Below are 12,996 nucleotides of genomic sequence, written 5' to 3'. Positions count from 1 at the left end.
ATTATTCTAAGATCTGCAAATGACTCCCTGGACAATTAAAGTTGTAATTTAGATAATCTCCTCATGATTACAACCAACAGATCCCTCTTTATGAATTGGAGTTAGTTCAGAACTGTTTCATTTACAACCGTGTTTTCTTTATCCGAGTAATATTTCTATCTATTCCAGATAGAATACTATTCCAAAGAAGTATATTTTAAACAGATCGATTCAGATTTTGGTTTTATGCTTTAACATAAAATAAACAATTGCAGCAGCCACGTTAGGCTTCCTTACTTCCCATATAATAATGATATACAGAAAGTTTTGAATCTGAAATGTTTTTGATTACAAATGTGATTTTGTGTGTGAAATGCTTTGTTTCAACTTTGAAACAGCTGTTTGATCCTTGTTGGAATAGTTACAACATTGTTTTGATGACTTTGTAAATGTTCAAGTGTTTTGAGTTCAAAATAGAGTCTCCTTAATCTTAAAACACCTGTTTTGAATTTGAAACAAGACTATTTTGAGCTCATGATGCTTCTGGAATGGTTGGATGACACTGGGATACTTGTACTAAGGTTGGAACAAACTACTTTGAATTGTAGTTAACTGTTTTGGATTTGGCCTAAAATGCAATGATTCAAACATGAAATGTTTAATATTAAATTAAACATTTCATGTTTCAGATCTCTAATTTAAAATAAGAATTGAATAGCCAAAGTGAAATGTTAGAGCAAATAGCTTTATTTTTTCCTAATTTTTAAGGTCATGCTTAAAAATGCTAGCACAACATTTTCTATTATTTCATGGCTTCATTTATTGTGTTTCTAATATTATACCAATAAATGAATTCCTTTGGACAGTTATAGATAAGAGATGGGAAATGGGGTGAAGAGGTCATTGGAGAAGGTGAAGAGATACTAAATTCATATTTGTGATTCATCCTTGTGATGAAGGTTGGAAGTTTTCCTTTTCCTTTTCATTCTTTGTACTTTTGCTTATTTCTCTTATCTTTGTTTAATTTGTATTATGTTTTATTATAATAAAAATTATATACATAAAAATAAAGCGACATAGTTCTTTCCACTGCTGTTGGCCAAGTGTAAGTGAGAGGAGAAAAGGATAGCATTTTAAAAAAAAATACCGAGAAGCAGCCATATTGGTTCCTAGGAATTGTCTCATGTGGTTCAGAGAGTGGTTCATTTACTTTCAGTAGCAATAATCCCAAATATAGCAACTATTTCTCTGTTTACTGTCATTCCTTTTTACAAATGTTTTGCTCTTTATAGAAAGTAGAGTTTATAGGCTGTGTATTACTGGTGTGTTTTCATTTAATAGCAATAACACTTAGACATATACCACTTCAAGGTGCTTTACAGCACTCTCTAAGCGATTTACAGAATCAGCATATTGCCCACAACAAACTGGGTCCTCATTTTACCAACCTTGGAAGGATTGAAGGCGGAGTCAATCTTGAGCTGGTCAGGCTCAAACTCCTAGCAGTGGAGGGAATTAGCCTGCAATACTGCACTCTAACCACTACACCACCATGGCGCAAAATCTTTTTAGTTTAATTTTTTGGGGGAACATCGTTGGCAGAATGCGATATGCAGTCCTGTGCACTATATTTCAACAAAAGGAAACTTCAAGCCAATCATCAGAAATGTTTGTATTTATTTATCTAATAAATTTATCTGTATTTATTTTGCATTTACTTATCTTTATTTATAAATGCTCCCTTCTAAATTTACAAAAAAACTCAAATGCTTTCGCTTGTCCAGATTTTCACTATGTAGGGTATCAAACAGGAGTCAGAATAGATTACCAGAGAGTATACACAAAATTCAGTGATTTTGGAAATCAAAGTTCCTTCCAGACCACACCAAACCTCCTTCAGATCATGCCATTGGAGGAGCAATTGGTAACTTCTGCAACTTCTACTGAACTGCAAATGATTCAAGGCGTCCTCAGTATGTTACTCTAAGACAGAGCTGGACCTTCCGTGGCACGTCTTGAACCATTTCCAATTTGGAGGAGTTTTCTCTTGTAATTGCTCAACTCTGTTGAGAATGCCATGCTTGAGAGGAGGACTGAAATGTTCTATAGTTTTCTGGAATGTGATGAATCATTGGATGTTATACATCCCAAAAAGGGTGCAGGATGCTTTTTTTGAATTCCTATTTTTCCAATTACTTTTTCAATTCCCATTGCTCTCTATGGCAGAATATACAAAACATTTAAAGTTTCATTCATATACTGAATGCTGGAAGAGTTCTGAATTTTGTTATGTTAGAATTTAATCAATTCAAAATATTTCAAGTATTGGGTCCTATGTTTGAAACAAAGCATTTTGTTTCTTGCATATACTTAGTAAACAGCAATTACTATTTCAATTCAATTTTCTAAAACAATTTTTATTGCAATGTGAAAGCTGTGTCAATATAAGGAATGCCACATTTTTCTATATGATACCTTTTCAATTTGATCCGACTGTAACAGTTCACTGGGATCACTAAGATTTGGCCGAAATGCTTCAGGCTCCAGTTCGGTTTTGATAGTTGTTTCTTGCTTTGAATATGTATCTTCTCTTGTAGTAATCTGCATGGAGGGGAGAAAGTTGAATTAGCATTCAAAATGCTATTCAAAACAACTTTCCTTATCACATTCATCCTGTAAAACTGAAAATTTTGCTTACCTGACAACTTGCGTAATGTTTTAAATATCAGAGACAATGCCAGATTCCAATGTTTAATTTGGATATGGCCCATCACTGAAAGAATGTGAGATTGCAAGCTTTGATCCATTTCTGTTATTTAAAATGTGATTTTGTATCCTATAATTTTTAAGGTACCATTTGATCCTGATTGAAACTGAATCTTAGAGGTAAACATAATAGAATTCTCTCAAAAATATTATACTTCAGTAGTATAATATTTGTATCCCGGCATACAGAAGATATTCAAATCTATCCTTTAGTAAGAATAAGTTGACTACTCATACAAACAGAACTAGAGTCTCTTGAAGAGAAAATCTTACTTTAAAAAAAATAAGAAAGAAAAAGAATTTTAGCCCATAGGTTAAATTATTTTAAATATAAGCTGCTTTTAATATTGTGCATGCCCATTCTAATCTTAATCTATGTAGTCTTGCTGCACACATAAATATTCACATGAAAATATAATATAATTACCTAAGAATAAAGATTATACATTGTGCCCCTGCAACAATGTATAAAATCTTATATACTAGGCAGGAATTCATGTAGATAAATGGTAGAAAAGATGGCGATTCTGAGTCAATTTTTAATCATCCATTCCCCATTGAAACTTATCACTTTTCTCCTGGCTTCACTCATTTCCAATTTCAAAACTAGGTATAAAATTGAAAACAGCTGGAGATTTCGGTGGAGCAGACCATGCACAGAAGGGTTGGGACATCTGGGATAAGGATGGATCTGGCTACCCCTCCACTCAATGCTTCTCTGTTTAAAACTCATTTCATTTTATTGTTTGAAAATAGATGTATTCTACTTGATGCACCTATCCTAGAGATACTGGAAGATCTCTTAAACGTTCAGTAATATTAAGAGAACCTAAATACATCAACATTTCCCACAAAACACAGAACCGCTGTTCCCATCTCTTACATACATCTTGTATATATCTACTGAGCAAGTGATCAGCAAGAACTATGAGAGAAATCACATGGAAAAATCATATTGCTGCAATAGGAATATTGCAATTTTTAAGACAGAATCTGTCGTTGAAGTACTGTATTTTTATCTGCTGTATCTTTATGGTCCACACTATAAATGATATATAAACATATACCTATATGATTTTACAATAATCCGTATGGCATTTCCAATAAACATTTTATATGGTATTGTAAAATAAGAAAACTCCATTGCAAGCTAAATGGGGTAATTAAAATGATTTAGAATAATTGCAAGATTTATCCTGGAGAAAATCTGTCTGTGTAGTTACCAAGACATGATCTGTCTTGAATGCACACATTTAATCAATAATTGCAAGGTAAGAAACGTTTATTTCAACAATCTAAATCAAATATTAATGCTATGCTTCACATAATCAGCCAACACAAGTTTCCAATAACAACAGTTAGAAATTTTGTCATGCTGCAGGAATGATTATTCTACTTCAACAGGTTCTATAATTCTTCACCCCAACAATTATTCATTATCAGTAACATTAATCACAGCTAATACAAGCAAAGGGATTATTTTAAATTAGTTTTGCTAAAAGCTTCCAGGCAGTATTTAAAAGGTATCCTACTTACAAAATGATTCACCAATTAAAAGAAGGAAGACTATGTAGCCCATTGATATATGACCCTTTAACTGTGTTTAAGGAATACCATTTGATCTGACTGTTTGACAATTGTTTTCTTGAAAAAAAGGGAACTTAGCAAGTATTTATATAACTAACATTTACTGATAAAAACTTGTATCTTTGAGATATTAAATAATAATGAAAAGTTTATCCAGTTACTAAATTAAGTTCTGAAATGCAAATGACAGATTTCTATAATGGCAGATATCCTATAAGGAAATTTGACGGCCACATAATTCACATGCCATTTGATATTTTATTAACAGTTGCTGCACTCCTACCCACCCCAATTTCTACTAACAGACATAATGTGCTGGTTTTTTAGATGGGGTTTCATCATTATTTAAGTATAGGCAGTTAAAATAAGATTTTAAAACAGAAGATATCTTGAATTCATGATCTCAAATGTTTTTTTTAACCTCTTTTGTTAGCAATGGTCTTAACTCATGATTTATGTCAAAAAGAAACCTTTTGAAATATTAGCTGTTTAGCAGCAGAATGAGCAAAACTATAAAAGCATTTTCTTCCACAAATAATTAACTATAAATACTATTCAAAATGTGACAAAAGATTTTAAAATGTTGATCCAATTCTGCCTTAAGAAAAACTGAGAAAATAATAAATAATAAAAACAGAATAAATACTTTTTAGTTACACTGAAATAGATAGCAATATCAATAGCACTTAGATTTATATACTGCTTCACAGTGCTTTATAGCCCTCCCTAAGGAGTTTACAGAGTCAGCATATTGCCCCCAACAATCTGGGTTCTCTTTTACCAACCTCAGAAGGCTGAGTCAATCTTGAGCCTGATAAAAATCGAACTGCCAGCAGTCAGCACAAGTAACCTGCAGTACTGCATTCTAACCACTGCACCACCATGGTGCACAGCATTATAGAGGCTTAAGTGCTTAGCTAAACTCTCTACATTAGATAGTTTAGTACTGTATCAATTCAATAGCAGTTCTATTTCATAAAGCTTTAGAAAATGCTTCTAAAAATTTAAATATATAAGAGTAATAATGCATATGCCACCTTCCATATCACATATATACTGAGAATACAGTAGATACTAATAGGCTTTTAAGGTCTCAGCTTATAATACAGAAACAAAATTGAAAATACAGATCCAGTTTGACAAAACAAAAGGTATCTACTATTATGTAACTGATTTCAGTTGCTCTGCAGTTAAGTGGTGGGGTTTTAGCCATTGAGCCTAAGACATGCTCTTTTGCACAGATTTTATTCAATTAACTCCTATCCTCTGATGTGACAAAGTCATTATCATTTTGAAAAAGAAAATTAAGAAATGTGAACAACATAAAATTGCTCAGAACAGAGTTCCTAGATGTTTTTTAATTTCATTTTCATACAGCCTGTGCATTGATTCAATATTTTTATCTGATTTTTCAAAACCACTTTTTCTTTTCTTCTTTTGTCTAATTTTTGTCATGACGGCCAAAAATTAAGAAAAGACAAAGAAAGGATGCAAATCCAAAGCCAGTTTTTAAGGTTTATGGAGTATGCAGCCCCTTAACTTGGTCCACAAGGTACAATTACCTTAAGCTTAAGGACTAACTAACACAATGGAAAAATCTGTGGTAGCAAATATGTGATGTCATCATCATCATTTTTATTGTTATTGACAACTTGCAGCACTTTTTGAATACCACAAAATATCTTCCTGGCCTGAAAAGTAGTAAGGAGGCAAAAAGAAATGCCAAAACCACTGCCAGTAAAAGGACGAAAAGTATCTGTAGTGTGTGCCATGAACTGCAGATATCCACAAGAACCATCAAGATGGGAACAATGCTAGAAAATGGCCAGTGGGGTTTTGCAGGTCTTTGCTAAGTCATGGTTTGGGGGATGGAGGTGGAACTGATGCAGAGGACCATAAAATAGCTGAACTTGGAGAAGGGACCGTGACGTTTAGATTAACAGTAAGAGAAGGATGTTACAACAGGAAAAAGTAACAGAGGATTTGCAGAAATAATTGTGCACAAAACAGGAGATAAAGATTCAGCTCAGGTAGAGGTATCTGAAGGAAATGGGACTTCCAAAACGGGTTACCTGATGATAAAGCTCTCCTTTATAGACAGTCAACACAGAAAGGACAGTACCACATTTACAACTATCATGTAAGCCGAAATGCTTTGATTTGATTCACTTTTGGGTAGCTCTGGCTACTTGTATAAGAATAGGCAGCCCCTAGCAGAACCAGCTAGCAATCTTGTAGCAAAGGCTTCCTCTATCCATTTCACCAAGCTTTTACTTCACAGGCAAAATCTAGTCTGAGATCTTGATATCCTTACTGAGCTCATGAGAAATCAATTTATAAGTAACTTATAAATTTTATATCAATTCCAGGACAAAACATTATAAGCAACATACCATACCATACCAGGCTTATCTGATCTAGTTCTTAGGCTAATTGGAGATGAAAGACTGAGCAAGCAGGTATATAATAGTGGTACAGCTCATTGTAAAACACCAAGAAGAACACAGAGAGCAGTCAGGCAATAGCAACAACACAATAGATATGGGAACTAGTATACAGATAGGAATACAGATGACACCACAGCACTTACTGAAAATGGCCACCAAGCTAAAAGTGAAAGAAAATATGAACATCTCACTGTGAAGTTAATAGCCTTGCAAATATTTTTTTCCAAAGACATGGAAATTCATCAGATTGGGGATTCTATGATATGAAGCCTCAAGCCATCTGAAAGGCCCCTGAAATGGATGGGCTGATTTAGACAAACATCAATGATTCCAGTCTTCTCTCACATAATGTCTCTCCTGCTTCTGTAGAGCCACAAGGCCAAGATGCACAACAACCTGTTATATTCAAATATGAAACTACCGGACACCTTTAGAAATGTTTGAAGTAGTTTGATTCATTCATCATAGTTAACATTAACAATAGTTCATATTGATAGTAGTAAAATATACTGTGATAAACCAGTTGTGCAAAAGTGGAAGAGTTTGGATGTGCAAATCTAAGTTTCTTCAATTTCAAACGTTCATGAGCCTCCTAGGTATTGGGGTGGTACTTCTACTTTTGCTTCTAGGAATATCTGTGTGGGAATCCAGGCAATCTTTAACTTAAGTTTAGCCAGGAAGATTCAACAACTAGTTTTACAGTCTTCAGCAATTGCACTGATCTCTTCCTGAATTTCTTATGGGCTAATTTAAGGTCTGCATAGTCCTTGAAACAGAGTAGTATATAACTATTCAAAATGTGGCCCAAAAAGTAAAGCACTTGCTTTATCACTGGAAGTTTACTTTGAACTTGCAGAAGTTTGGCTCAGCTCTAAAAGTGACTCAATTGTCAAAAATATCACCAGAACAACCCTGTCCCTTCATAAAGGGAAACACAATCATGAGGAAGTTATTGCTGCCTTATTTCAGTACAGTAGTGAAGACAAAATAATTGAATATTGGCTTTGTTCTGATCAGGAACACTGTATTAAAAAAAAGTTCTAATCTCTAGTTGAGAAGAAAGCACCTTGAGACGTCGGCAGAGTGTACGTAGTTCTTCATTATTTAGAGCATCGATTCTGCGGTGATACTCAGCCACTGACACTACCTGAATATGGAGACAGGAAGACAATAATTCCACTCACAGTTTTAAAACAAAAATAAAACAATATAAAATAAACAAGAGCGTGTGGCAAAGTAAAACAAGGGGTGGGGGGGAAGAAATTGACAATGAAACAAAAATAAAAGTAACATTCTAGTAATACAGTGCACATATATAAAACACATATAGACATACAACAATCAGAATTTCCAATAAAATAATCAAATAAATTTGTAGAACAGAAGAAAAACAATCTGCTAGGTAAACATATAAGCATGCACATTCATGAACTGTTTCCTTACATAAATACCACCTGCTGTTTTTACTTAGGGAAAAATGCTAATTGATGAAAAAGAAGCAGATACGAAAACAGGCCTTGTGTGTTTAATCAGGCAATGATTAAAAAAAGAGAAGAAAAAGGAAACTAAAATTATCAAATGATTGGAATAATTTCTATATGAGAAGACATTTGGGTCTCTTTAGCTTACTAAATGGGAAATAAAGAGAGGACATAAAATCATGTGAAGTATAGATATGGTAGGTAAATCAAGCTGGACAGCATGAAATCCATCATGAACACATCTCATTCAGTTAAATTGCAGATGAATTCCACTATACATTAAAAGGATGGGTAGTATTGGACTAGAGAAATGTATAAAGGTTAATGGCTTTCAGACTTCAGACAGGTATCTTAGTATTGCTGAAATACAGTACTAAACGTGAAAGATGTGGCATTTAGATCCTAGATTATGATGACCATATTATCCATTAACAATAAGGTACTATCTTGTTAGTCATTGTTTATTTTTAAAAAGCAAATGTCCTCTAGGGGAATTTATAGACAGATGCAGTTTACAAACATATTTCAGGCGTCTAGAAAAATAAGGAGTAACTGTAAACAATAGCCAGTAAACATTTAATATCTGTCTTATTAAAATATGTAAACTGTAGTTTATTGTTGAAACCTGTATTATGTAAGTTGTAAAAAGAAATAAGACAGAATGAATCCAACTTCATACAACAGCATGGAGCTGGCCAGGTCTAGGCCTTAATGGATTCACATATGGTGAGATGACTTTAATATGCATTTATAAATTCAAACCTGGCAAAACAGACTGTATGCATATCATTAGCAAGCAAAGTAATAATAAAACAAAGGTATTAAACTAGCTCCATATTCATTCAACACTTTCCAATCGTTTAGCAAAACAAATGGTCTTTTCTGTTTATCAAAACAACAATTTCTGCGGTCAACAGGCCGGAAAGGAAGGTTGAATATTTATAAACTGAAGAACTTTCAGAAACTCAAACCACCGATGTAACTACATCATTTAAAGGATCATAATTTTCTCACATTTCTAGAATAAGCAGAAGTTGTAACATTATATTGAGGTTTTCAAATTTTACCAGGCTATGGAACCTGTTTAAAGAAAGAAAAGATTCCCAGAATCTTTTTTCAAAAATAATGGTTTTCCGTTCTTTCTTCTCCTTAGTCTGACATGGAACCCTAGGGTTCTGCAGAATGCAGACATTTGAGAATTCTTTCTCTACATGGCTTTTTTTTTAAAAATGCTCTTTATTCTTCAACGTCTTCAGGCCTAATACATAATATCTTACAATGGACAACTTTCACACTTAACTATAGTTACCGAGGCGTGCACCTTTCTACCATATTTTCCCGAAAATAAGACAGGGTCTTATTTTCTTTTGACCCCTGAAATAAGCGCTTGGCCTTATTTTCGGGGAGGTCTTATTTTTTTTCAGAAGGTGGTGAATATGGTCACCTCATGGCTGCTGCTGTGTTGCAATGTTTTGGGGGAGGGCTTATTTTGGGGGGAGGGCTTATTTTAGTGCATGAGCTCAAAAGCCCGATTGGGCTTATTATCCAGGGAGGTCTTACTTTGGGGAAAACAGGGTATATAAGACCATTTAATATTTATACAATATATTCTTGCTTTCAGAGTTATTTTTTTCTTTGCAGTAGAGAAAAAAGAATTTGTCTGTTCACAATAGCTGTAATGAATATACATAAAAGAAAAAAAAGCCCAAGCCCAACAACCCAAAGAAGGGATCTCTGCTCATAAGATTTAGAACAGGGGTTTCCAAACTTGGCAACTTTAAGACTTGTGGACTTCAACTCCCAGAATTCCCCAGCCAGCTCTGCTGGCTGGGGAATTCTGGGAGTTGAAGTCCACAAGTCTTAAAGTTGCCAAGTTTGGACACCCCTGATTTAGAACATCAAAACATTTTACACAAATAATCTTTTTGCAATTACAGATAGTTCCTCAACTTACGACAATTGAGCTCAAATGCTCAATGCTAAGTGAGGTAGTTCAGTTAATTGAGCTTGGATTTTTTTTAAAAATGATGCAGCAGTTCATCTTATATAGTTTTCAAATGACCGCTTATGGACCATTCCAAGTTATGATGAAATGCAGAAAAGCTATTTAAGACTCAGATTGAAAATTTCAATAGCCCCCTTGGAGTTACGTAACTTCATTTTGGGCATTTGAAAACTGGCTCATATTTACAGCTGTTTGCAGCATCCCACTGTCACGTGACTGTAATTTACGATGTTTTTAGCCAGAAAGCAGTATTTCCAGCAAAAAAAAATGCCCATAGTGAACAATGCATTTGCTTAACAACTGCTGCAAATTAGGTCATAAAATCAGGTGCTCTCATATGGTGACCTACTTAATGACCATCACAACTTATGAAATATAGTCAGAGGAGCAGCAAAGAGATACAATATCCTATTTTTCATTAAAGCGAAACTATTTTCTGATTAGCATAAATTACTTCAGAACATAACACTGTGATTGTGAAAATGTGAAGCTTTATAATATTTCTTAGGTAAGTTGGTTAAATTTTACTTCATGAATGTACAACCACATAATCATTTTGTTAAATGTGGTATTTATGGCTATTATATTCTATTATGTTATGATATGGCAACGAGGGCTGCTTTTATTTTTTAAAAAAACACATTTGCCCCACAGTATGCTAAATGAGGGCTTTATTTTGCAAATTTTAGCCAGTTTTATAATAATGTTATGGAAATTGGACTTCATTTGCAAGAGTGCTTTGTCATTTTCCAGATAATGCTGTAATAGCAATAGTTTACTTTCAGTGAGTAAAGTCTCAAAATCAGCTAAGGCATTGGCACATAAAGTATCCTAAATGGTAAAATCATATGGTATGGAAATAAAATTTAATACCCTGGTAGCCTATAGAACTGCCAGTATTTTGAAGCATTATGTTGACAGCTATAAACTGCAAGAAGATACAGATTCGAGTTTGGTTTGTCAGGGCTGAGTTTGAATCCACAAAACTGCAGTGGTGAGAAAATAAAGAACCTGACATGAGTGCTGGCTGATTTCTTTAACCAATTATGGTATCCATACCATTTCTGGATGCAAAATCAGGCCTAGAATTGTCTACCTGGCTCTGCTTCCTGACACATGGAGCAGTGAAATGGACACACTCCCCAGCATCACAAAGCTGCAGCTATTTTAAGAGCAGGAAGAACCACTGGACTCCATTTTCATTTTCCACCTGGCTCCCTCCCCTTTGCACTATCCTACCATTCTGCTAGGTGCGCTCCTGATGACGTTTTGCACTCTCTCTCTATCCTGTATATATAAAATGGCAACTGAAGCCATTCTTGAAAAATCAGTAATTCTCACTTCTGCCAGATCAATCAAAATGTTACAGGGAAAGATGCAGGTACAGCAGAAAGAGGTGGCAGTGTTTGATGTGGCAAAATGTGTGATATGGTGGTATCTTAGTTATTAGTTAGTTATTTTGTACTAGCTGGGAGTGCACTAAGACACTCCAGGAGTCCTCTTAACAGCCGCTCCTCTCTTTCATTGATTTAATGTTCTTTTCTTCCACGGTTTACATATCATTAAAAATAGCCATTATATAATTTCTTTGGCAAACAAGCATAGGCCAGAGATTCTTGTAACGTTTTATCTAAATATAAGCTCAAGCCAAGTAGTATATTTTACAAAATTTAGTGAGTTATATGCTCTTGAAAGCAAAAGCCTTAGTAGATTTCTATAATAATTATAACAATAGCAATAATTTTGTCTGATTTAATATCTTTTTCATTTCAAATATATCCAAAATTTAATTTAAATTACTATCATGGCAGGTACATTCAACTAAATAAATTATTACAGTCCAACATATACAATTTCAGTTGCTCTTTACTGTCCTAAAAGATTCTATATTTTATTCTATTGGAGACTTTATAATGCAATTTGGGAAGTTAAATCAATTTAACTTCACATATTTACAGTTTAAGAACTTACCAGACTAATTTTATAAAACTGAGATGAGGTTTTTGATCTTAATCTGCTATATTAAAAATATGTACAATAACAACTTAAAAAGCCACATTCATGTGTGTAATTATTGCACAAGCAATATATAATGCCAACAATCCTGTTAATCAGTGGTTATTCGAAACAGTTTTTTAAAGCTTTTATTCAAACTGGAATAAACACTTTCTCTATTAGTAAACGGTCCTTGAAGCTACTTCTGCAAGATATTTTAGCACACTGTGCTAAAACAAGTCTTTTGATTTAGTGAGTTAAATCAGTTATTTCATAATATAAGAAATCACTGATTTTATAATATAACTGATAGTGGTATTCACCTGCCATCAGTAAAGAAGATTGATTTATTTTGCAACATACATAATGGATAAGAAGTTCCTCAGTAAACAATATGTAGCCATTTCTAGTTTTTATCACCCTATTCCTCTAACTTTTAAAACAGTTATCTTCTTATCCTACTTACAGTTCATATGATGCTTTAAAAAGAAGAATAGAACATACATGGTAAGGCCTGAAAAAATACCCAGGAAACCTTCAGCTCATTGCTATTTCTTTTCTTATATAACCAAATGAGAAAAAAACTAAACTTTTTCAATTAATACTGAGAAACTGAAAAACACATATTTCTGGTTAACACAAATAGATCTACTTGACATAGTTTCAGAGGCTATATTTCATACAGGGATCTTGCAATACTAATGAAAAAATAAAGTACTGTACAATAAAGTACTGC

At 33.7% G+C, this 12,996-nt stretch overlaps 1 protein-coding gene across 7 annotated transcripts in view; it reads right to left on the bottom strand.

The window, feature by feature from the left end:
- The window catches only part of OXR1 (oxidation resistance 1), a 249,405-nt gene that overhangs the window by 11,560 nt on the left and 224,849 nt on the right, over nt 1-12,996 (bottom strand). For 5 of the 7 annotated variants that reach the window (XM_081952815.1, XM_081952817.1, XM_081952816.1 and 2 more), the window contains 2 exons: nt 7,846-7,926; nt 2,455-2,580 (listed from right to left, as the gene is read on the bottom strand). In XM_081952815.1, coding sequence (XP_081808941.1) covers nt 2,455-2,580; nt 7,846-7,926 — 207 coding nt within the window. The remainder of the gene's footprint in view (nt 1-2,454; nt 2,581-7,845; nt 7,927-12,996) is intronic. The other 2 variants (XM_081952819.1, XM_081952821.1) reach the window with 1 other exon arrangement.

This window comes from Natrix helvetica, assembly GCF_964273705.1.
Source record: "Natrix helvetica genome assembly, chromosome: 4".
Taxonomy (NCBI): Eukaryota; Metazoa; Chordata; class Lepidosauria; order Squamata; family Natricidae; genus Natrix; species Natrix helvetica.
The sequence above is the reverse complement of the archived record's forward strand: the minus strand, read 5'-3'. Positions and strand labels throughout refer to the sequence as shown.